The following is a 26,537-nucleotide window of genomic DNA, read 5'->3' on the forward strand; positions in this document are numbered from 1 at the left end:
TACGGGTGAAGATAAAGTTAAAGTGGTGAAATTGTAAGCTATTGGAGCTAAATTCAATACGATTAGGATGAAAAATTCTGAAAGTGTGGAAGAATACTTTAATTGTATTCTTTTGGTCACTACCCAATTAAAGGAGAAACTTGGAGTTACACAAGTCTAATTTAAGAGGGATGTTGGAAGATTAATCTAGACTTGTCTAGATTCATTTAAAAAGACCAAGTGATACTTGGGAAAGTAGAAAGAATATAATAATAATTGTTAGTACATGGAACATTTTTGTTCGTATGAAATATTTTGGTCATCTCTTCCACCAATTGACAGATTGAAACGAAAATTAAAACTGATTGAAATGAAATCAAAAGTAATTTCAAAATGGTCAACTCTTCCACCTCCTTCTCAGTGGTAGAGTAAAGCTTTTTTCAAAGTCCTTTCCATTTCTGCACATCTTTATCTTTTATTCTATGATTTCTTTCAAATCTTCTTCCGCTCATTTGTAGTCTGTGTATGTTTTCATTTGAAACAAAAATTTATTATTTGTTGTGGAGTGTTCGATAGTGATTGAAAGTATGTTTACTAATGTAAATTATGTTGTAAAATTTTTGGAATAACATGAAAACATGTTTAGTAAAAAAAATATTGTAAAATTGAGAGACCAATTGTTGTTTTTTTCTTTTTGTTAGGTCTATATAACACACTTTAAATCTAGGGTGTCATGTGAGTGAATAATATGGTATAAAATATTATTTGACCATTGACTTCTAATAATGTTGTAAAGACTAGTCTAAAAAATTTGAGTGGAGCTATTTATTATTTACCTCTGATTGGTCAACAAGTTAATTTTATTTTTTTATCTCTTTCCATTCTTCCAGAATTTCGCCAAATTCATACTTATTTCGGGCCAAAAAAAGGAATCTGTGTAGGAAAACTACGAGAGTTTAGCTACGTCGAGATTACCAGAAAGAACCTTTGTGTAATACGCGATTGTGACAGATCATATTTCCTTCGGTCAGGGTTGGATAATCTATCTGTAAACACTAAAATTTTAGTGGGATTTGGTTTTGACAAATGGACCCAATAAATATGGGCCTAATGTTTAATTAAGTTATTTAATTGGCCCAAACTCGGTCCACTTAAATTATTTAATTAGCCCAGCCTAGATGATTAAATGGAAAGATAATTATTCCTAATAAATATATTTGGAATAATTATTTTTTAAGAATAATTATCATAATATAACCGGCCGGGCCCAGTTATGATTTTTTCCTTATCAGGAAAGGACACGCGTCATCATCCTATTAATCTAAGAAGCCTATAAATAGAGACCTGGAGGAGGGAGGAAGACACAAATTCAAAATCCAGAAATCCAGAGACGCAGAAATCCAGAAGGTCCAGAAATTGAGGGAATCAGAAATCCAGAGGGCAAACCTGAAGGCGAAGAACACCAAGCACATCCAAAGTCGTGCCGTTCTTCACCAAATTTAACAAATCCTCTTAGAAGATGAAGAACAACAAGTACATCAAATCGTACCATTCTTTATCCAAATTCCACGGTGATCAACAACAAGCACAGTCAAAGACGTGCCGTTCTTCATCCAAATTCCACAGTGATTCAAGATCAAGCTCGTGCAGCCCTTGGATCCAACCAACCAAAAAGGGGATCGAATCAGAGGACCTTATTCTTTGGAATATTATTACAGAGGATTGTTATAATACCCTTAATTTTAAAAGGATAGTCTCGGTATTTTAATTATTTTAATTATTGTTTTATTTCATTTTTGAGTGATTATTTACTTATGAGTGATTATTTGCTTAAATTGTGTATTTAAATTGCTTTATTTGATTAATTATTTTATTTAATTGAATAGGTTGTTTAATTGTTTATTTAAGGGTATTTTTATTTTCTGTAATTGGAAATTGTTTTAATTGTTTAATTAGAGTTTTGTTTTTAGGGTAGTCACGTTTTTATATAGCCGACTTAGGTATAAAATGCATTGTCTTTTCTCATCTCTAAATTAAATTAGACTAGGGTTTAGACGAGTATATATATACTAGTATTGGTCTGCCAAGGGCTTTGAGAACCCTATTCACGTACTGGAGGCAGAGAGAAACAGAAGAGTCAAGAACAGTAGGAATTGCCAATAGTTTAGGAAGACGATGGTGCAAGGTTTCAGACTGAGACCTATAGGCAAGTTCTAATTCTATCTCCTTCCCTTTGATCTGTGTTCTGTGCATGCCTAGGGAAACTTCAGGAATTTTAAGTTATTAAAATTAATCATGTAGGCATGCTTAAAAGATGAATTATAGTAGATTATGTATATGTGTATATGTTCGTTTAACTTTGAATTTCTTACACGATTCTTGATTATAATTTGTTTAAATTATGCATAAGAGGGTTAAAGTAATGTTTAGGGTTGTTCTGGACTTAAAACAGTAGCTTTAGGACCTTAACGGAGGAAGACGTAGTCGCCGGAGCCGTGGAAGACAAACTGTCACAGTTCGGTCGACCGGTTTAGTGCACACGTCGACCGGTTTGCATGAACCGGTCGACACCTTAGTGATTCGGTCGACCGATTGGTTGAAACCAGTTGACACCTTGGGGGAAAACGTCAACTGGTATTAAACCAGTCGACATCTATGATGAATCAGTTGACATCTTTTAGATTCAATGGACTTTTGTAAACTAGTTGACATTTAGAACTTTACATCAACCGGTTTGTGTAAACCGGTTGACATTTGCAAACTTTACATCAACCGATTTAGGTAAACCGGTTGACACTTACTAACTTTACATCAACCGGTATGTGTAAACTGGTTGACACCTAGAGAAAACATGTCGACTGATTCCTGTAATCGTCATATGTGTTGTCGAGTGTAGGATTTTGGCACATAGGTTTGTCTCTAGGGATGGATGGGTCTGTTTAAATGGTGTTAATGAATTTTTGGGAATCGACAATTAACTGGAATGCATAATATTCGATAATATGCTAGGGTTGGAATAAAATTAACATAACGGTTAATTTATGATATTGTTTTAAACTGTTTTAAATCAATCAACTGAATTGAAATAAGTAAGTAATTAGCCTTATGTTAATTTATACATTTTTGCTAATGGATTTAACTGTATGAAAGTTTAAACAACTTTGCATGCTGTTTACAGATGGAAAGGATTTAATTGCCTAATTTTGATTTAGTGATTTAACAAAGGATAGCATGATGTTAAATCGTGTTGTAGATGCACATTAGGGTCATTTATTTATCAGACTTGATCTATTCATATTCGGGATTTTAATTGTTGAAATAGTAATCTCTTTTCTGCAATTACTTGGATTAAGGCTTGAGTTTTAATTGCTGATATATTAAACAATATTTTGCAATTTCTCGAATTATGGTTTTGGACTTTGGCTGCTAAATTGTTAATTAGGTTCTGTAGTTAATATGGATGTTGTGGATTGTATGCACCGGTATGGGACGGTGGCATACTAGGGATGGTTTAGTTCAAAAAGTTAAGACCTAACCTATTGGAACAAATGAATAGATTGTAAAATATTGAATCATAATTATGTAAGTCAGATTAACTGACTAAGTTTAATGACTTCCTGGATTGGTTGTTTGTAGTTAAGTCATATCAACTGAATAAGTTGAGTGACTAACTGGATTATAAATTGTATGTTAGATCAATGAATAATTGAATGACATACTCTGGTTTTGGACAGACTTTAGATATATGATTATGGTACCACGATGTGAACTTGAGTCTCATAGTCGTTAGTTAAGGTGCGTATATGCAGTGGATGCGTAGCTGGCTATGATGGATTGAGGTGTACCCTGTTAGGTCTAGGTACTCGATCATGCCTACCTTCAGGTGCGTTTTGCATGTTGCCTTTTATTCAGGTTGAGACCCCTTTGTAATCCAGTAAATGTCCCTTAGTGTGGATATATATATATATATATTTATAGACTAGATAGATATTGTGAGATATCTAGGATGTATCCGCGTATCGAGTCACTGTATGGATTGCAATTAGATTAGAATTTGTTCGTGGGCCTGACCCACTCTTTTATTTTTCAGGTATCGGACGGTTCCAGTCTTAAGCTTGATCGTGCTGAGCAGAGACTATCATTCGCTCTATTGACGACGTAGGATTTCATTCCATGTTTTAGATTTGGTTTTATTTCTAATTATTTTATGTTCAGTTGGGATTTGATTTAGGGGTCCACTAGATGGATTTCCGAGTTGTGCCTATATTGGAGGTTGTTGGGATTATTGGATTTAATTATTTAATTTTAAGGATTTATATTTTAGAAGTCTTTCAGCTTTATTTTCATTTCTTAATTCATTTTGTATTCTGTGTTCGTTTTAAAATATTAATTGTTTGATATTCCCTCGGGTTCAGGCTTGGGCCTGATCAACCCGTGTTTTGGATCTGAGGGGTATCACAATTGTACTCCATCTTTATAAATTAATAAAATTATATTTGCTCCCAATTTTGTTTCTTATTTGCAGATTACAAATTTTGTGTGTACAAATTTCTGGCACGCCCGATGGGACATCCTTTGCCACTCATATCTTTCTCCTATATCAAATCCTTAACCAATTCATTGTCAAATTGTATGACTTCCAACAAGATTTAGACGAAGAGCAAGAATACCCCCAAGGACATCACAGTCATGATGGACAACATCAATACCACCACAAAAGGTGGCAAGAAGGTTGCAATTTCGTAAAGTGGTACAAACACTTCTGCAAGTTCAATGGTGTTCCCGCTAAAAGACAGTACGATGCGATGAAAGTCGATTCCACCAAATCTGTCAAAGTAACAACTCAAACTCATACCGCCTTCACCCTGCTGGGGGCAAGGATGAAGGTTCTTATGAAAATAGGGAGGCAAATAGAGCACCAGTTATGCTTTGAATACATCTCTATGGTGCTTATATGAAGATAGCTCGCCGACAGAACCATGAAAAATATTAGTGGCTGGGCACCAACATTCAAGGAATGCTTTGAATACATCTTCATGGCGATCATATGAAAATAGGGAGGCAAATATAGCACCATATAGTTGTTGTTTTGATAGAAAGTCGTGGAAACGTGCCAAGACATCTTCTAACCACTCCCAATATAATTCGGTGTGTGGCAATTCAGCAGAAAGTATACAAGGAATACTGTATGATACTTCTTTCGCCTGAACATTAAGACCCAAGAGTGAAAATTGGTTTTTCTCAATAACTCTCTCATGAAGTGAAAAGTTTAATATCAAGGCTTCCGAGACAATGGATTCTTCATTAATCTGATCAAGACCAAAGTTGGTGAGGTCGCCTGTAACCTTGCGTGTCCAATGAGAAGAACAATGTTCATTGTCAAGATCAGGCATTTGAATGCATGTCCAATAAAAAGAACAATCTTCATTGTCAGGATCAGGCATATGAATGGCATTGCAACAGAAAAATGAGTCGGATACGCTTAATGTGGTTCCTTGGTTTTTTCGACTACTTTTGTTCTCTAAAATAGTCATAATTGCTTCATAAAACACTTGAATACCACCATGATGGAACAACAAACAAATTTGAAGCTCGATCGGTGTTGTTTAGAAGGACGATTTCAATTTCTGTTACAGCTGGCAAAATTAAGTTGTTATACCCAATCAAGCCCTTAAAAAAAAAAAAAAAATTGTGAAAAAAAAGAAAGGAAAAAGAGAAAAAAAAAAAAAAAAAAAAAGTCCTGATAAAAAAAACGTGGGGAAAAAAAAAGAGGGAAAAAAGGAAAGAAAAAAAAGAAGGAAAAAATTGCGTGAAAAAAAAGAGAGAGAAAAAGGAAAGGAAAAAAAAGAGAGAAGAAAAAAAAAAAAAAAAAAAAAAAAAAAAAGAGGAAAGAAAAAAATTACGTGAAAAAAAGGGCAAAAAAATTGCGTCAAAAAAAAAGAAGAGAATGAAAAAAAAAAAAAAAAGGAAAAAAAAAGGTGTGGAAAAGGAATAAAAAAAAAAGGAGACAAATATCATACCGATTATTCAACTAGAGACCACAATCTATCATGTCTTCAGAGATTGTAGAATTAATAGCAAAACCTATAATATTGGTGGTATATATACGCAACAAAATATCTCTTGTTTGTACTGGAATTTGTATATATAATTCAGTTCAAATAGGAAAGTAAAATTTCAATCCAAAGTTGGATATAAAAGCAAAAGAGGAAATCTTACAATCCAAAGTCGAAAAAAAAAAAAAAAAAAAAAAAAAAAAAGGGAAAGTTGGATACTTCAAGTCCCATTTGAAAAAAAAAACAAGTCATGTCAAACTTAGGACTCGAAGTGAGGGGAATATGTAGACACTAAAATTTTAGTGGGCTTTATTTTGACAAATAGACCCATTAAATATGGGCCTAATGTTTAATTAAGTTATTTAATTGGTCTAAACTCGGTCCACTCAAATTATTTAATTGGCCCAGCCCAGATGATTAAATAGAAAGATAATTATTCCTAATAAATATATTTGGAATAATTATTTTTAAGGATAATTATCATAATATAATCGGCCTGGCTCAGTTATGATTTTTTCCTTATCAGGAGAGGACATGTGTCATCATCCAATTAATCTAAGAAGCCTATAAATAGAGGCCTAGAGGTGGAGGAAGACACAAATTCAGAGTTCAGAAATCCAGAGACGCAGAAATCCAGAAGGTCCAGAAATTGAGGAAATCAGAAATTCATAGGGCAAACCTGAAGGCGAAGAATACCAAGCACATCCAAAGTCATGTCGTTCTTCACCAAATTCAACAAATCCTCTTTGAAGACGAAGAACAATAAACACATCAAATCGTGCCGTTCTTTATCCAAATTCCACGGTGATCAACAACAAGCACAGCCAAAGACGTGCCGTTCTTCATCCAAATTCCACGATGATTCAATATCAAGCTCGTGCAGCCCTTAAATCCAACCAACCAAAAAGGAAATCAAATCAGAGAACCTTATTCTTTGGAATATTATTACAAATGATTGTACTCCATCTATATAAATTAATAAAATTCTATTTGCTCCTAATTTTGTTTATTATTTGCAAATTACAAAATATGTGTGTACACTATCAAATGCTGATTCAGTACGACGGATATAGGTTGTTTAAGAAGAGAGAATCGTTGGTTCTTTATAGTCATTTCTCTTTTCTATCATGACAACTCTTGTTCACCCACCTTTTGAGTGTTCTGGGCCCTACTATATCAACTATTTAGACCTTTCTTCCACCTTCGAACCGAACCTCACCTAAAGAACGGTTGAACCTCGTAATATGACTCACTTAAAATTCAACATTCATAAGCCGGGTGAAATAGTTTCAATATTTAATAAAACATTTGACATAGTAATTTTCTTTATTCAAAGTTCATAATTGAATGTTTAAAGTTCCAATCTTATTTTTTTTAGATCCTTTTTCTTTGTATTCAAAGTATAGCTCTGGCTTTCCATATTAAAATGTATAATTTGGTTTTGTATCCCTTCTTTTCTCTCTAAAAAAAACTAGCTTTCAACTTGGTTTTCAACTTCTTTTTTCGTCTTATTTATGTTTTCTTTTATAAAAAAATATTGTATTCTTACAATAAAATATGGAGAAAAAGGAAAAAAAAAAAAAAACACAAATTTTCTACCTTTTTTTTTTTTTTTTTTAATCGATTGATTGGGTTTTTTATTGTATGTGTCTTCTATCTCTGTACCATGGAAGATTTTTTTTTTTTTTTTAATTGATTGATTGGGTTTTTTATTGTATGTGTCTTCTATCTCTGTACCATGGAAGATGCTGCAGAAAAAAAGGACGACACTTGCATCCAACCCATGAATGAAGTTTGTCCAACCTTAATACGTGTGGCACAATCACGACAAGTGTCTATCACACTATTCAACTTAAGCCAGGTGGCAAAACATTTTATTTTATTTTATTTATTTATCATTATTTTTTTCTTTAAGAAGATCGCTCCCCACCTCGTATCTTTCCGCCGCCGCCGCCGCCGCCATTCTTGACCTCCTTTCTCTTTCTTTTATCTCTCACCCAGCCAACAAACCTATCTATGGCCATTTCTTTTTCACTCACCTAACCAGCGAACCCAATTAAAAAAAAAAAAAAACCATTTCATCATCAATCTTTCTCACCCCCAAAACCAGTAAGATATATATATTATATACACTACAACCAACACTGGCGAGCTGTTTGCGCAAGAGACGGCGTCTTAGCAGTTGCAGGAGATGACGGCGGCAGGGGACGGCGAGGATGATTGGTAACTCGTCCCGACCCAATGGAGCACCGCTGCTGGGAATTCGGCCAATTTCGCCGTCAAATCAAAAGACGATGATGGCTGATTTGTTCTTCGATTTGGGGATTTCGGTGATGAATCAATAGCACAAAATGGTGTCTAAACTCTAAACCTGACCCTAGATTCTGACTATTGTGTGATCTAAAGGAGAGAGTGAGCTCGCGGGGATGCCGATTGTATGTGGTGAGGGGAAGGGGTGGAGAATGGTTGTCTCCTATGGTGGGTGAGCAGTGGTGGAGGGGCCGATTGTGGGTGGCTAAAGGAGACTGAGATAGCAACCCTCAAATTATAAATCCTTTATTCATTCAAATAAGTTTTGAGGACGCGACTGCAGAAGGACATGTTATGGTGTCCTTCATCACCACGACCACACCCCTGACCCCTTGTATCACCACCATCAGGCACCTGAAAAGCAGAGACAATTGAGCTCAAACACAAGTTATGGTGTCCTCCTCCTCATGGCTACACAATGGGTCTAAATCTGTGCCTTCTCATGGCTCTGTTCTCCACCAACATCCTCTCTCCACCACCATCCAACAGCTCCACACCATCAACCACCTCACGCGCCTCCGCCCCACCACCAAGCCCACCATCCCATCTGACCTACTCTGCACCGACATCTCCACCATCGCCATTCGCCTCCTCTTGCTGAGATCAACCTGACGTGTGATACCCCCGGATTTCCGAATGCGGGTTGGCTAGGCCCACGCCCGAATACCTGAGGATATCAAAACAATTGATAATAAACGAACACAGAGTACAAAAGAATAAAGAAGAATAAATAAAATGCTGACAATAAACTAAAATGATAATCTAATAATAAACCTCATAATATATTTCCATTAATTAATAAACTCTTCTGATACAACTGATCCTCCAAAATACAACTCGGGAATCCATACTGTGTGGACCCCTAGAAAATCCAAACTAAACAAATGGCAACAATAACTGTCTAAATCAGGAAACTGAATCATAAAGGAACTCCTATGTAGCATCGGAAGAATGAAGTAGACTGATCCCCGCTCAGCACAAACAACCTCTACTCCTGACGAACACCTGAAAAATAATGGTGGGTCAGGCCCACAAACAAGTTCTACTCTACTACAGTCCAAGCAGAGATCCGATACACGTATACATCCTAGTCAATCCAACAATAACTAGTAGTCCGTATATATATATATACACACTAAAGGAACCTCACTAGACTATAGGGTTGTCTCAACCTAAATAGTAGGCAACATGCAAAAAGCACATATAGTGGGCATGAGTACCTAGACCTACCAGGGTACACAACTACACTATATCTAGCTACACATCCCTGGCGATATACGCGCCCTAACCATTGATCCTGAGACGCAAGCTCATATCATGTCACCATACTTATATATATATAATCTAGTAACCATCCTATCCAGTATAAATTAATCATCCATAAAATCATTCAATTTTTTCAGCTGACCTGACTTGAATATAAGTAGGACTTAACATTTTAGTTACTCTATTCCCTTATATAATAAATTAATCCTACATAAGTCATTCAACTTGTTCAGCTGACCTGACTTAAATATAAGTAGGACTTAACATTTTAGTTAATCCATTCCCTTATATAAAATAGGTAGGACTTAACTGATAAGTTAATCCATCCTTAGAATGTCACCGTCCCATACCGGTGCATTAAACCACACAATCCAAACAATTGATGTAACAATTAAGGAAATACATCAAACATTCCATAAATAACTATGATAAATATGATATCAAGTTATCACATAATAGGAATGACTTATTATTTCTTTAAACTTCCTATATCATATGTCCTACACAAATTGAATCTTATACATGATGATATTTTATTATTCTCTATATCCAATTCATCCTACACATTAAATCTCAATTGCTAAAATATTTTAAAAGATTAAATCCATTCGTTTGTTTAAAACATTCAAATAGCAAGCATCATTATGATTGAGTCTATTTAAATTTATTAAAACCCAAACCTAGTCCCTATTTAATGTTCAGGAATCCTAGGCATGTTTCTACGTTCCATCATTCCACAGATATGAAAAATACATAATTTAAACATGTAAAAATTCACATAAGAAATCAAATCAAAATCATGCATTTTATCAATTCATAACACAAGAACAGATATGAACCAATTTCATAAAATCTATGTTCTAACCCAATTAAACATGCATAATTATTTAATTTTATGTGTTTAATAAATTCTGAAATTTCCTAGACATGTACAGAAACACGAATCAAAGGGAAAGAGATAGAAGAAGAACTTGCCTTAAACTTTCGGATCGAAAGTTAAACTTCTTCTTCCTTGATCTTCTCTCAATAGAGTTTTTCTTCTCATTCCTTCCTTTTCCTCCTTCTCTCTCTAACACTATCTCTCCAGTATATATCACGTGAATATTTCTAACCCCCTTTTACAACTTATAACTATATATTTATAGGCTAAATAAAATAACCCTAACCCTAACCTTTTTCCCAATCTAAGTCAACTAAAAAAAAATGAAAATAAAAATATTAAAAAGGTAAGCAAAATATGTTACGTATATAATTTATGTATATGTTTATTAAATAAATAAATTATACACATTCCATTATTTATTAATGGATTATCCAATAATATTTAAGTTACCATAATATTATAAAGTAACTTAAAACATAACACGTATCAAATTTATGTATATTTTTATTATTTAAATATAAAACATATACATCAGATTAAATATTACTACCTAAGTTACCATAAAAATAATTAATAAATTACTTTCATTTTTTATATATGTATATAATATATATCTATATATATACATACATTATCCATGGGTAATAATCCATACACATTCAACTTCCTATCCAAGTAGTTCATAGGACCCAATTGGTTGACCCATTACTACTAATCATAACCATAAAAGAAAAATAAAATAAAATAATAATAAAAAAAAACATTTAATTTACAATTAATCAAAACACCATTTAAGCACATAATCTAATTAAACAATTAACACATAGACAAATACTAATAATATATAGACGCATAATCAAATAATCAAATAATACCTAATTCAATTAAACACATAAACAATTAGTCAAATAATTAATTAAATAATTAAAAAATATAATTAAAATAAATAAATAAATAAATACCGAGATTATCCTTTTAAAATTAGGAGTATTACATGACGTCCGCCACACGAACTACACCCTCTACTCTCTGTCCCTCGCCGAAACCCTAATTCTTCGCGACTGCCACCCTTTTCAGCAAAAGTGCGGATATTTATACACCGTCGATTGAAAATTGGGGTACAATAAGGTGAAATGAGTGGTCGGAGTAGTGGCAGTCGTCGGTGAACTGGTTTGTAAGAAATGGTGTGTGGTTGCTGCAAGGGGTGGTGCAAATTTAAAACATATATATATTTTAAATAAGCAGGCTACTGACACGACGACTGTCCTTGTGCAGTTACCATTGCTCATAAGTTTTAATTTCAGCCATTAGATTTAAAAGCATCTCAACCGTTGGTTTGTAAAAGTTGAAACATAATGATAACCCTTTGAGGCTAGATCTAGAAGCCTGCAGCAGGGCGTGTCAGATGTGTTAATTCAGTAACACCACCACATGAAGAGCCCTCCGCATACGAGATACAACTCCCCGTCTCTCTCAAACACGATTTTTATAGTGCGAGTGCGAGTGCGAGGCATCTGCAGTGCGAATCTACTATAAGATCTTGTAAGTTGTGCTTTCATCATTAAATTTGTTCTGTATTTGCTCTTTTTCCTTCTTGCAGATCGGATTTCGTTATTGATCGAAAACTTAAAACTGTCTTATAGTTTTCTTAACAGATTTTTTTTTATTTTTTATTTTTTTTTAGAACAAGTTATCTTTTATAGTTTTCCAAAAAATTGTTTTTTTTTTTTTTTTAAATTCTCGGAAGATGCTTTTAAAAAATTGAACCAAATATGTCATCATAATAATACATTTGTGTCTTTGTACTTTCCAACACTCTCAAAGAATAAAACGTCATAATTTAATATTCAGTATAAACTAGATCTAGATCTAATGTGAAACAATGATGACTGTTGACAAATACGCTTATTAGTGTATATATATATATATATTTTCCAAATATGCCCTGCAGTAAAAGCAAAACCGGTGAGTATTCTATGCCAAATTTTATTTTATTATTAAATTTTTTTAAAAAAAGGTTAAACGGGTATCAAGTTCCCTTAATCCTAGACACGGAAACGTATTATTATTACTTTCCAAGTTGGTATAATGTCTATAAGATTGGACCGGGCCGTGCCAAGTAATATTATTATTACGTAATATATATATATATATATATATTTAAAAAGGTTAAATGGGTATTTTTAAGTTGGCTTAATCCGAATAAGACACAGGAAACATATTATTACTAGTATTACTTTCCAAGTTGGTAGAAACCCAATTTAACATTACTTTCCAACGTGGTGCAGACCCAAGTTATTATAAAATTGTTCTCTTTTCCTCTCCATCGAATAAAGCTAGCAAAATTTGGTCTTGTTTGTTTATACACAAGACCAAAAAATTGCTCTCTTTTTCTCTATTGTTTGGGTTTATATCTCCAATCGGTTCATCTTCTCTTCCTGCTGTTATTCTGCAGATTTTATTTGTTAAATTATGCAGAAAACTGTAAGTTCAAATCCCATAGAGAAAACCACCTCAATATGTTGTGCTCAAAACGCAAGGTACCATCTCTTTTATATTTTTTATTCTTAAATAAATGAAGAAATTTTGTTACAAAAATTCAGCACTACTATGGTGTTTCTGTTGTCTCACATTTTTTTTAATTATTAATAAATTTTAATCTTTATTTGGAATAGTGAGAAGGATGATAAAGGAGGGTTCTGTTTGGAGGATCACATTAGTGGACTTCCTGATGTTATACTCGTTTCAATCTTGTCACTATTGACAATGAAAGAAGCTGGAAGAACAAGTTTGCTATCCAAGAGATGGAGATACACGTGGACTTACATTACTGGTTTGAACTTTGATTCCTTACCTATAAAATTTGGAATTAAACTCAGAGAAAAGAAAGTTGAAGTAGAAAGGCCATTGTATTTGAGTTGGGTTAATCATGTCTTGAAATCGCACAACGCGCCAATTATAGACGAATTCAGAGTTCAATTTGATCTTGATGAAACTTATAGACTTGATATTGACAATTGGGTTAACTTTGCAATGAAAAAGAGAGTTAAGAGGCTTGAGTTAGACTTGTCAGAAAGTATCAGAAATAGAGATAGAGGGAATTACAATTTTCCTGACCTAGATGGTATTACAAATCACCCGTATTCATTGTCTCTTGGGTTTACTAAATGCAACTTCCTGACCAATCTCTTGTTGACGGACACCAATATAAATGGACAAGTTCTAGAGTACTTCTTAACTAACTGTCCATTATTGGAACAATTGTGTGTGAAAAATTCCGATAGTCTTGTAAATCTAAAAGTTCCTGATCTCTCACTCAAATTGAAGCGTTTGGAGATACTTTTATGCTTCAATGTGGAAAGTATTGAGATTTTTGCTACGAATCTCATGTCATTTAGGTACTACGGACCAAAAATAAGCCTGCCATTTAAGAATGTCCAGCCACCTATTGATTTGTTTATCGGGGGTGAATATTGTAATTATCTGATATATAAGTTTTTGGAGATTTCAAGCTATCTTTCTCAACTAGAAAGCCTTGCGTTGGAAATGACAACCATGATTAAGGTTAGGAAGTTTAACTATAAGTTTTTTATTTTATTCTTTTTACTTTTTAGCTTAGCTGTGCTGATTTACTTTTTCTTTGGTTTATGTAGAATAGTCTTGAAGATGCTAAATTTCCTGTATTAAATAAACTCAAGCAACTGAAGATGACAGTTGGTGCACTTGATGGTGAAGACCTTCTTGTTTTTGCTCCCCTGATAGAGGCATGTCCTTTCTTGTCTAAATTTGTATTCGAGGTAATAACTTTTACTTCACAACCTGCATTTCTAATCTGTGAGGTTTATTGCTTTCGTGATTGAATTTTCAAATGGAAATTTTGATTCATTTGGACTTCAACCTAAAAGCTTTCAATTTTCCAATTAATTGCTTCCTTATAGCTATTACAAAATTACAATTAGTAATAGGAAAAATGCACTAACAGTGTTTAGCTTGCTTGCTCTATTCTCTTGTTCAAGTATTTTATAACTGAATGTTTATCATTCTGTTGTTCTCGTGTTGGTTTAATTTTTACTTCCTTGGAGTTATACATGGTCTTTTAATATGTTGCATTTTCTTAGATTGCTTTATTTTCATGATGATTCAAGAACTCCTCCCGGAGTAGGAACTCTTGAGGTCTATAACATTATTCGGTTAGATTCAGTCTTATTGCTCTTAAGAACAGTGTGAATTCCTCTCTAATGTGGTGTTTTCTTATGTCTAATGCGATCGATTTCGCTAGTGGTGGTTATTCCATTAAGTCTGGCAATGTTGTGATTCTAACTTACAGTTAAGATTTGATGCTTGGTAATTTGGTTTTTTATCAGTCATATGTATAATAGCCTTGTTGGAGCTTGTGGTGGCTATTCCATTGATTCTAGCAATGTCATGTTTTTAACAATTATGATTTGATGCTTGGTAATTTGGTTTTGTATGCTAATAATAATTTGCCCACCATGCGACTTTATTCCTCCTTGTTACAGCTGGAATGGTGCAAGGCCCTTCGGAAAAAAAAACAAGGCGAGTTTACATCTCGGCCCCATCAGTACCTTAAGGTGGTGGAAATAATTGGTTTTGTTGGGCTTACAAGTGATGTTCAGCTTGCAATGTATTTAATTAAGAGTGCTATCAATCTTGAGAAGATTACTCTTGATTCTCGCCAACCACTTCTAATAGGAACTCCATGGGAGTTCATGGAGACCAAAGAGAGAAAGGTAGCAAGAAAACGTGCCAAGAAGCTTGGCACCAAACTTCCCGCTGGAGCAACTTTGGAAATTCTTTAATTATATGTTTTTGTATAAGCTGGAGCAGCTTTGGTAATTCTTTAATTATATGTTTGTATAAGCTATTTCTCCTACATCCTGCTTGTATAAGTTATGGCTTGTACATTCTTCCCTTTTTAGTTTTGGATAGTTGAACCTTTTAACTACAATATTTTACTTCCTGACCAAAGGGAAATAAGAGATTTTTCATTTATTTTATTTTAAACTACAATATACGAATTTTATTAATTTACTTTTTTCATTTTTCATTTAGTGGCTTCTTTGTTAATTGTTATATTTTTATATTTCCTTTTCATTCAGATGAATCCCGGAGTCTTTATCTTTTTTAGGGGTGGAAGTAAGAAAGACATTTTGAATATTTTTCTGTATAATTTCCTATTTTTCCCTTGAATTCAATACCCAACATGAATGCTAATTTTTTTTATATATAATTATCCAGCAAGATTCATGACTTAAACTTGTCAAGAATTCACAATTCCTGCAGAATGAACGGAGTCCATAGGTAATTTTAGGTCACAAAAGAAGGCTTTGTAATATAACTGTCAGAAGAACAAGGAATTGGTACAACTTACACATGCGTTGTTAAATTCCTACTTTGATTGGTCAGGCCATAGTAACTCGCCCAAACTCTCTGTTTTCAAACAAGAATAGAATAGAAGAAAGTTAATAGGTGACACACGGTTATATATTGTACTTAGAATTATTATGCAACTGTCTGGACAAACAGATGAAAAGATGTCTCCTTAAATTTGCTTCTTCATAAAAATATACGACTTACAACACAATACAAGCACCAGAGACCCACCCGCATGAGGCTATCACTGGGTGCTCCGGATGCCTGGATATGGATCTTATACTTCCAGAACATTGCCCCAAAAAGGATCCTAATAGTTTCCCTGCAACACCCATAGATAAGAATCATGAACAGTAAATCTTGGCAATTTACCAAATATATAAATCTCAGGATGATAGGCTTCACAACCAGGTCCAACAAATAATGGTCATGCTTCAAGGTTTCAAACAAACTGATTTCGAATATCTTTTGGAAAAAAAGAAATGAAAAATTGAATATGGCCTTCTATGAGTAGCAAAATCATTCCACGTCATTGGAAGAATTCAATCAAATCAACACAACCAGAAGCGATGTGAAAACTCCATAAGCATTGTAAGAGTATAATAATGTGTGTAAAATATGACAAGCAATCAACAATGGGAAGCAAAAAAAACATAATAGACACAATATGATCAGCTTAGAAGTACTACCTTACAGGTTGGGTTCTAGGCATAATGCATGTGTATGTGCAAATTCACATGGTGAAGACAATATTAATCATCCCAGACAAGTTGACAAACCTACGAATGAATAAATTTACTGATAAGGTATTTGAGGATGTATTGGAAGTATTTGGGGACAAATCAACTACAAATAACCAGAAAAAACACGGGTGGAGCACAACCCACCCAACAACTTCTGTAAACAATGGGGGAGGTTCTGTGCTATGCACAATCCACAGCTATGGCAACACTTCATTACCCAAAAATTTGAACCAAATCATAATAGAATAACAATATGTTTCATTCCATATCACACTTTAATATCAGTTATTGAAATAATTTCATATATGCCCAACAGTAAGATTGCTTTTGAGATTTGAAATCATCATCTGAAACTTTATTTCTCAATTAATAACTTACAAAAAAAGCGAATCTTACCATTATGCAATTTATATCAAACCTTTTTTCCAGCAGGCTTCTTCAAACAGTTTGCTTATAAAATTTATGGAAGTCCAAGAGATAACCTGCTTCTAAGATGAAAGTGATATCTATGGAGGTGAGAAAATTATTTAGGATCAAGGTATGTTGAACAGGTTGCACTTGATTAATATCAAGTTATCAACATTGGGTACCCTTTATTTGTGGGACAATAGGGTGGATCAGAAAAATGATGAATGGAGAAAGTTCTATTTGTTTCCTATCATATTACAAATTACAAACTCAAAGGATGTTCATTTGGTCCTTCATGGGTGTACATGGACCGGTCGAGGATGCCCACATGGGTGAGCTCTGGGATGATATGGAAGTAAAAAAAGTGATGGGAGAAGCCCTCGGTGTATGGTGATACTTCCAACATTATTAAGTATCCTTGTTGAAGGCTATTGTATTAAAAAAATCATGAGTGCTAATTTAGGGGGGGAAGAAATTGTGAGTGCCATGCAAGATTTTGTAGATTTTATTCCTTTAAAGGGAACCACATTCACCTAGTGCAGTAGGCAGAAGTCTCCCACCATGTCTCATTTGGACCAATTTACTCAATCTACTGAAGGCAGTCGTCTCCTGTTTTTTATTTTTATTTTTTTTTACCTTTTTCTTTTTTTGAATACCGAGGCCTGTCGGACCAACAGCCAGTCGAGCTTGGGGCTACAAACGAACTGGAAAGATGGGCTTCGCAGACTAGAACCCCAAGCCCAGGTTCGCTCAATAAGGTGGCTTATATCTTTTTGGTAGCGTACGATTAGGGTTTAGCTTGGTCACCCATATATATGATTTAAACATAGGATTATTACATTTTCATGACTGATTGAGATTATTGATCATTGATTCAGAGTTCTCTCCCTAATTTCTTCTCTATTCTTCTTCACTTTTCTCTCCCCTGTTCCTCCATCTACAAACTAAAAACTACATATTAATGATTAATGGATAGTTATCCTTCAACTCCTTGACAAGATAGACCTCAGATTGAGCAAATCCTGGCCTGTTCAGCGCAAGTTTGGTTCTAGTTGAAGAATAAAGAGCTAAATCTCCACCAAAGTTCTTAATGTCAAAAATTTCAACTAATCACTCAAGCAATAATTACAAGGATTAACTTGGACCAATTACAAACATGAATCCGAAATGCAAAAACATTAATGGTAACCATTTCAATATGGCAGACTATGACCCACATGTACATACAGAAAAAATACATAGAAAATCAAGTTCTTGGAATTATGTGTCTATGAAACTGTTAATACCTTTTCGTACATCAAAAGAAGCAAGGTCACTCGATCCATTTCCTAGAACTATTGTATGACCATCTAGATCTTAAGTGATTGCTTTAATTGGGGTCTCGCGAAAATCAAATGACATAACTGGCCTTCTCTGAGCAGAAATATCATAGAGGCTAACATGTAGAAAATAATAAGGAATACAAGTTACCAAGTGGCCGGTAAAACTATCATTTGGGTAAAAGAAAGTTTTTGCCGTGGACCTAAAGTAACTAACTTCCCTCAACATATCATTTAATTAGAGTATTTTATAATCGGATCCCTATATATTTGTGGATCACTAACAAATTATTCAACAAACAATTGGCTAATGCTTCTAATAACCTCTGACCAATATGTGTGTGTTGCGCGGGCATGTGCGTGAGAGAGAGAGAGAGTGTAATGTTTTTGCCTCGAGTCAAACCTAGCACGTCAGAAATCCTAATGATCAGGACGTGGGTGCGTGTGCGTGTGAATGAGAGAGAGAGAGTGTAATGTTTGTGCCTCAAGTCAAGTCAAGCACAACAGAAATCCTAATGATTAGGACGTGTGGGCGTGTGGGTGTGTATATGAGAGAGAGAGAGAGTGTGTGTAAAGCTTTTGCCTCAAGTCAAGCACGTCAGAAATCCTAATGATCAGGACATCATTGATTTAAAGAACATCAAAACTTCAAATCAACTTTATTAAAGACATGCCTACTGACTGATCTCCAAGGAGGAGAACTACATCATTCATGAAATTATAAGTTCATAACGACTAAAAGCTTAGCTCTAGTGGTATCTCCTCTACTTTCCATGCCAAGTTTAAGGGTTCAACTCCCCATAGGAGGCAATTTTAAGCATGTGAGTCTCTTACCCAGGGAAAAAAAAATACAAGTTACTGAAGTATTGGGCATCAATGGTACAGAGACATTAGGTTCCAGGTCCTCATGTTGAGAGATTAAAACTAATTCCAGAAAAATCACTCCACTTAACTACCAGAAAAGAATATCTGACTTTCATGTCGTCTTCTAAAATTTCATACTTCATCTCGTTCCCACGCATGGACATTCCATTGAATTCCCTTTAGTTCAGGAAGAGAGAAACCTCTCGATCGAAAAGCTAGGCTAGATCCCCTAACATAGTCAATTCCTCCATGACAGCTCTGTCTTTTGCAGTTGTTCTTTCTGAGAGAGAGGCTACTTCGCCTGGGAGCCCTTCTTGAGTCCTTCATTGTGACTGTCAACCCCCCTTCCCTGGCTGTTGATAACCTAGGTTAAGCGTTCTGGTTCTGATCCATTGAAAGTGGAGTTGTCTCTGAGCCGTAGGCAGCATAGAAGAAATCGCTTCTCTAATGAAATGGGATAAATAGGAGAAGCTGAGAGTGACCATATGGGCCTCCTGCCCAAGACCTGCCAGAGCTTCCCCATACAGAAATACATAGAAATATGAACACACAAATACATGAATCAGAAAATTCATAATGATGCAACATTTGGCACATCAGGACCACTGTTCTGTTCGGCTGTTAGAATTTTGGTTTCCCACTCTTTTCTTCACATGCTTGTTCATAATTGATCATAAATTGTGATCAAGAATGGGATTACCAAGAATATCTGACTTTCATGTCGTCTTCTAAAATTTCATACTTCATCTCGTTCCCACGCATGGACATTCCATTGAATTCCCTTTAGTTCAGGAAGAGAGAAACCTCTCGATCGAAAAGCTAGGCTAGATCCCCTAACATAGTCAATTCCTCCATAACAGCTCTGTCTTTTGCAGTTGTTCTTTCTGAGAGAGAGGCTACTTCGCCTGGGAGCCCTTCTTGAGTCCTTCATTGTGACTGTCAACCCCCCTTCCCTGGCTGTTGATAACCTAGGTTAAGCGTTCTGGTTCTGATCCATTGAAAGTGGAGTTGTCTCTGAGCCGTAGGCAGCATAGAAGAAATCGCTTCTCTAATGAAATGGGATAAATAGGAGAAGCTGAGAGTGACCATATGGGCCTCCTGCCCAAGACCTGCCAGAGCTTCCCCATACAGAAATACATAGAAATATGAACACACAAATACATGAATCAGAAAATTCATAATGATGCAACATTTGGCACATCAGGACCACTAGTCGATATTCTTGGTAATCCCATTCTTGATCACAATTTATGATCAATTATGAACAAGCAGGTGAAGAAAAGAGTGGGAAACCAAAATTCTAACAGCCGAACAGAACATATTTGTAAAGGTAAATTATTTGCTTGTTTGTTAGAACTACCCCCACAATTCTAATCAACCCATTAGAATAGATATGCACTAGAAAATATTAACTTTATTGGTCATTGTAACATTCCAAAAGAATTTCCTTCTTTGGACAGAGTATTAGAACTTGGGGTTTCACACAACATAAGAGAGGAGTTAGCTGTCACAAAGTTACCTGGTGGGAATTGGTGCCAGCCACAAATTTGCGATGATCATCTTTACTTTAAGAATGTTGTAGATGTAAACCAAGTTGGGGTAAATATACCAAGATTGTTTTTAGCAGGTTGTACAGAGAAAATGCAACAATACAGAGTCTTGGGTCAAATAGTGATGAAGATTAAGTATTTCTTAATTTTAAAATGCATAAGAAGGATGGTCATGGAAGCTTACAGATTTTGCAATCAACATCTTAGTACATTTGTCAAGATCCCACACATTAACTTCAATTCCATTCGTGAGTTGGAGAGCAAGGAATGATCATTCCTCTCGTATCACTTTGTAAACAACCAACAAGCTTATAATATAGAGTTATGAAACATAGAAACTCACCCTTTTCATTTCCATCCACTTTCATACATTGAATATCACCGGAGGCATATACATCCCAGATTGTTGAAGAACCATTAGTGGTTGAATCCGCTGATGATTTGTGAATGTCAATGGACCTCACACTTGCGAGTCCTTTTGTTGTACATGTAAGCAAGGTGCATGACCTAATTCAAGACAAAAAAAAACAAATGGATGGAGAAGATCTCAAAATTTCACCCTGCATTATGCATACATTGTGGTGGCTCGAAAAATAAACATGCATATATAAAATACAACCTAAGAAGAAATCACCCAAACATACATGAGAAAATACAGAAAGAAGGAGCAGCCTTGACTACGAAATCCAAATAGCTAGTGGTCCAGGAATACATAGATCTATTGACATCTGCATGGAAGTGGAAAAAGACATTTAGACCAATGACAGATATAAACTCAATAAACATTAAAAACTTTTTTTTTTATTTTATTTTTATAAGTAAAATAATTTAATTAAATAGTTATTTACTAATATTGACTAATGGAGAAGGGATTCAAACATGGGCCTTTGGCCACAAGCAACACATGCCTTACCACAATAAACATTAAAATCTTGGAGACCATGCAATCAAAAGTTACATTGTCACAAGCATGCATACAGCAAAAGAGCAGAACAGCCTAAAAAGCAAAGAGAGAATCATTGGGCACTAAGATACCAAAAGTGAAGTCCAGAAGATACCTGGATGACAACTCCGATTTCTGTTTCCTGAACAACTGCAATCCAATGATACCATCATCTCTAGGCCTACTGTCGGCAGTTCCAGCGTTGGAAATTGAAACACGAAGATCACCGTTAATAGGACTAAGCACCTCAATCTGTTTACTAAATATTATAGACAAAGTATCAATCAGAGGAACTACTAAACATAAATCTCACATAATAACTAAGAATCAAATGTGATCTAAGTCTTCATAGTTTCGAGAAGGAGTTCACCAAACCACTTTTTCTTGCAAAAGCCAACAAGTACAACAAATGAAAAAGTCAAAATTCTAATATATCAATATTTTAGTGGTCAACATACTGTCATCAACTAGAGAATCAAAATTATCATGCCAACTAAGAGAAAAAAGTGAGATCAAAGCACATCATGGAAATGTATTCCCTTATCCTAAAAGATTAATTTACTTAACAGATAAACGTCATTTTGTGACACCGGTATACACCAAGTACATTACTGCCTTACGTAGTTGAACCACTTAGCATCTGCACTGATTGTTAGGTGCACCCAAGTGGCTAAATTTTGTAAACAATATAAAGATATAAATATGATTATTTCAATCTTCAACAATAATCTATTCTATGTTATGAAAACGATTCTGTTATAAATTTTGATGTACTAAAAACCATAGAAAACAAAGTTATGAGAATTGTACCACAAATCAATGTTAAGAATATTAAACAAAAGGAGGAGCAGAATACTAAGGGTTTAGAGAGATAACAAGAGACAGGGATGAATGACAGTTCAAACTTTACTATTTTTTTATAGGTAGATATTGCAATTTATTCTCTTTTTTTTTTTATAAGTAAAAATATATTAGAAAACGTTCAAAAGGGGAACGCGTCCCTAATACACAAAAACGAAAGAGTAAAAGCCAAACCTACGGACCAACAGAGTCCAATAGAATAAAAAAGTCATCGATCGTGGAGCAAGCGCTGCCTCAACATAACAGAAAAGAGAGCGTAGAATAAAAGACTTAGGGTTTGCAAAAGACGATTCCTTCCCTTCAAAGTTTCTGTTATTTCTCTCTCTCCAAATACACCACCAAACACAGTGTGGGGCAACCCTCCAAAAATCATGAGCATAACCAGAAACAGGGCATCTTCTCCAAGCATTAATTAATTGGAAAGAGTGTTTAGGCATTACCCACTGAACGCCAAAAATACTGAATATGAGATTCCAGCAATTAGATGCAACAGGACAATACATAAGAAGATGGTCCATGGACTCACCATCATTTTTACAAAGACAGCACCAATTAACAATGGTATTACCTCTCTTACGCATATTATCTAATGTTAGAATTTTTCCTTAGATAGCAGTCCAAACAAAGAAGGCAACTCTAAGAGGAGCTTTAGAGTGCCAAATACACTTCTATGGGAAATCATATCCAATAAAATTAGACAATCACAAGAATATGGATCGAACTTCGAATCTACCATGAAGAGAGGGAGTCCACAAAATATCATCACAACGTCTGTCAACATCCTTCTGTCTATACAACAGGTCCAAAAAGACGCAAACTTCAGCTATATCCCAATCCTGAAAAGAACGCCTAAAACGCACATCCCACGTAACTCCACTGTTATCAATATGATAACAGTTAATTACGTAAGCATGCTTATTCTCGGCAATGCTAAAGAGACGAGGAAAAGAAAGAGACGACAACTGATCACCACACCATAAGTCTTCCCAAAATCGAACATACATACCATTACGAACCTTGAACCGAATATGGGTGGAAAACACATCCCAACCTTTCCGAATGAACTTCCAAATGCCAACGCCCCCAGTAATAGAAACAGGACGAGAGGACCAACCTCTACTCTCTTCCCCAAAACGACACGAGATAACTCTTCTCCATTGTCGATGACGCTCTTTACCGAATCTCCATAACCACTTCCCCAATAAGGCTCTATTGAAAGGGACCAACTTCCGGATACCTAAACCGCCAAACTTCAACGGTTTGCAAACCTGCTCCCAATTAACAAGATGATACTTAAACTCCTCTCCTTTTCTACCCCAAAGAAAATCTCTCTGAATTTTTTTGATTCGTTCAGCAACAGAACACGGGATCTGAAACAGAGATAAGAAATATGTGGGAAGGGACGAGAGGGTGCTCTTAATAAGAGTGACCTTCCCCCCTTTCGAAAGATACTATTTTTTCCATCCCGCCAATCTTTTTTCATACCTGTTAATCACCGGATCCTAAGTCCCCACTCTCCTGGAGGAGATTCCCAAAGGTAAGCCCAGATAAAGGAGTGGAAAAGCACCCACTCCACACCCAAGAACAACAGCTAAAGTGGAAATATTAGAGACCTCCCCCACTGGGACAAGCACACTCTTTCCAACATTAATCTTAAGACCAGACACTGCTTGGAAGCATGTAAGAATGCACCTCAAATACCTGAGTTGGGAAACATCAGCATCACAAAAAACCAGGGTATCATTTGCAAACAACAAATGGGATATCTCAATTTGGTAAGCAACATCTCTGCCAACAGTGAACCCCCTTATGTAACCTAGATTCTCTGCCTTTTTCATTAATTTACTCAATCCCTCCATGACAATAAGGAAAAGAAAAGACGACAAAGGATCTCCTTGTCTCAAACCACGCGAACTTGGAAAAAAACCAGCAGGAGAGCCTTTCACAAGCACAGAGAACATAACTAATTAGATGCAAGATTCAATCCATTTTATCCATCAATCCCCGAACCTCATTCTCCAAAGCAAGTAAAGAAGAAATTTCCAATTCACATGATCATAAGCTTTCTCGATATCAAGTTTGCATAAAACACCAGGAACTTCACTCTTCAACCTGGAATCGACACATTCTCCTGCAATAAGAACAGAATCTAAAATCTATCTACCACCAACAAAAGCATTTTGTGACTCTAAGATGATTCCATCCAATACATTCCGCATTCTAAGAATAAGGACCTTGGCAATAAGCTTATACATACACCCCATTAAACTAATTGGCCGAAAGTCCTTAATGTCAGAGGCGTTGCTCTTCTTAGGAATAAGAGCTAGAAAAGATGCATTTAATGATTTCTCAAATGTGCCATAAGAATAAAATTCCTGAAAAGTGCCCATTACCTCATTACGCACCACCTCCCAACTCTCTTTAAGAAACCGCATAGTGAATCCGTCTGGCCCTGGAGCTTTATCACCATTACAACTGGATAACGCCTTAAGAACTTCCTCTTCAGAGAAAGGAACCTCAAGCATATCACTATCCAGCGTAGAAATAACATCGAAATGCAAAGCATCAAGTTTTGGTCTCCATTCCAAAGTCTCAGTATAAAACTGCTGATAAAAAGAAACAATACCCCCACGCACTTCATCTTCTTTCCACAACTCTAAACCATTCACACGAATACGCCCAATATTATTGTATCTTCTATGAGCGTTAGCAAGTCTGTGAAAGAATTTAGTATTACGGTCACATTCTTTAAGCCACAAAGTCCGAGATTTCTGACGCCACGATATCTCCTCTATAGTAGCAATCTCAACAAAAGTCACTTGACAAGACGCTCTTTTAGAGCGAAGAGAATCCGTATCTTGCCCTATCTTGCAATTTATTCTCTTGAAGATTATGCACAAAAATCTCGTCCTAATTAAGGAGCTTAAAGCACTGAAGTCTTCAGCAATTATGAAGTTTAGATAGATAAAAAGAGAGAGGATGAATGACGCTTCAAACTTTACTTTTTTTATAGGTAGATATTACAATTTATTCTCTTGAAGATTATGCATCATGCTAAGTAGGAGCTTAAAGTATTAAAGTCTTCAGCAATTATAAAGTTTTTTTTTCACTGAATGCAAGATGGCTTACATATTTCTATGTTACATAACTTATATATTAAAATTTCTGTTCTATAAAATTAGTTCAGATAGGAAATCTGAATTCACAATTTTTTTCATTTAAATAGCTGGATTCATCTTATGAGAAGGTCCAAAAAAGAGTGATCATACCATTGCTGAAAATGTTACCTTATCCTGAACGAATGACAAATTTTTTTTAAATTCCAACAGACAAATTGCATGTTTTATCAAAAGATGCAATCTTTAACTAAAAACCAACACTATAGTAGCACAATGCTAAATGAATAATTTGGATACATGTTTGAATAACAAGAAAAAACTATCCTATTCGTGTACAGAATAAATAAATAACAACATAGAACTGGAATACAGTTAAACATATGTATATACATGTTTGAAAAACACTTCACAATACACATATATCTAAATTTAATTTGCAGTAAACACAATCCAAAACATACAGGGTACGATCACTGATCGAAGCCGCAAGCACACAACCGGAGGAGTTTGGCTCTCCCCATCTCTCAACCACTCTAGGAACTCTCCCTTTTGTACCGCGAGCTTCCATAACTCTAAATAATCAATCATACCGAAAAATGCATGAGAAAATAAATACATATATGTATGTATACACATATGACATATATGTAATCAAAAGTGTATTTGATAAATTAGATTGAAACAATAGATATACGAAATGAGTATGCATCAGTATTACCTTTAACGAGACCAAGAACATCGAAAGTTAGGGCTCGAATCGGAGGACAATCAGGGCACTACAATAGTCGTTCGTGGCAACTTCTACTTTGTGCTCTCTCTCTTTAGCTAAAGGACAACGTCCA

At 35.1% G+C, this 26,537-nt stretch overlaps 2 protein-coding genes across 5 annotated transcripts; one reads left to right on the forward strand and one right to left on the reverse strand.

Annotated features, from left to right (window-relative positions):
* Positions 1–9,103: 9,103 nt before the first annotated feature.
* Positions 9,104–26,529, reverse strand: LOC132303896 (uncharacterized). 4 transcript variants are annotated; one of them, XM_059801344.1, is made up of 7 exons: positions 26,414–26,529; positions 26,157–26,267; positions 21,831–21,974; positions 21,116–21,279; positions 16,120–16,210; positions 15,887–15,945; positions 9,104–9,350 (listed from the first exon to the last, which is right to left on the reverse strand). In XM_059801344.1, exons 2-6 carry the CDS (start codon positions 26,261–26,263, stop codon positions 15,918–15,920), a joined length of 534 nt encoding a protein of 177 aa, XP_059657327.1. In that variant the 5' UTR covers positions 26,264–26,267; positions 26,414–26,529; the 3' UTR covers positions 9,104–9,350; positions 15,887–15,917. The 4 variants fall into 4 exon arrangements, with proteins under 4 accessions (XP_059657327.1, XP_059657325.1, XP_059657328.1 ...); XM_059801342.1 differs by having other exon boundaries at positions 16,093–16,210; XM_059801345.1 differs by lacking the exon at positions 9,104–9,350 and adding an exon at positions 15,676–15,792.
* LOC132303895 (F-box/FBD/LRR-repeat protein At1g13570-like) lies at positions 11,884–15,562 on the forward strand. Its single transcript, XM_059801341.1, has 5 exons — positions 11,884–12,036; positions 12,950–13,034; positions 13,170–14,058; positions 14,148–14,291; positions 15,015–15,562. Exons 2-5 carry the CDS (start codon positions 12,967–12,969, stop codon positions 15,312–15,314), a joined length of 1,401 nt encoding a protein of 466 aa, XP_059657324.1. The 5' UTR covers positions 11,884–12,036; positions 12,950–12,966; the 3' UTR covers positions 15,315–15,562.
* Positions 26,530–26,537: the final 8 nt, after the last annotated feature.

This window comes from Cornus florida, unplaced genomic scaffold, assembly GCF_030987335.1.
Source record: "Cornus florida cultivar Cherokee Brave unplaced genomic scaffold, ASM3098733v1 CherokeeBrave_3.0.0_Hap2_Chr04, whole genome shotgun sequence".
Lineage (NCBI taxonomy): Eukaryota > Viridiplantae > Streptophyta > Magnoliopsida > Cornales > Cornaceae > Cornus > Cornus florida.

Excerpts from the sequence above, each read along its gene's own strand:
- LOC132303895 (XM_059801341.1), top strand. The coding sequence starts at position 12,967 with ATGCAGAAAACTGTAAGTTCAAATCCCATAGAGAAAACCACCTCAATA. Across the intron at positions 13,035-13,169 it reads TGTTGTGCTCAAAACGCAAG|TGAGAAGGATGATAAAGGAG; the intron begins GTACCATCTCTT and ends TATTTGGAATAG. Across the intron at positions 14,292-15,014 it reads TGTCTAAATTTGTATTCGAG|CTGGAATGGTGCAAGGCCCT; the intron begins GTAATAACTTTT and ends TCCTTGTTACAG.
- LOC132303896 (XM_059801342.1), bottom strand. The coding sequence starts at position 26,263 with ATGGAAGCTCGCGGTACAAAAGGGAGAGTTCCTAGAGTGGTTGAGAGA. Across the intron at positions 21,280-21,830 it reads AAATCGGAGTTGTCATCCAG|GTCATGCACCTTGCTTACAT; the intron begins GTATCTTCTGGA and ends GTCTTGAATTAG. Across the intron at positions 15,946-16,092 it reads TCTGGTGCTTGTATTGTGTT|AGAGTTTGGGCGAGTTACTA; the intron begins GTAAGTCGTATA and ends GTTTGAAAACAG.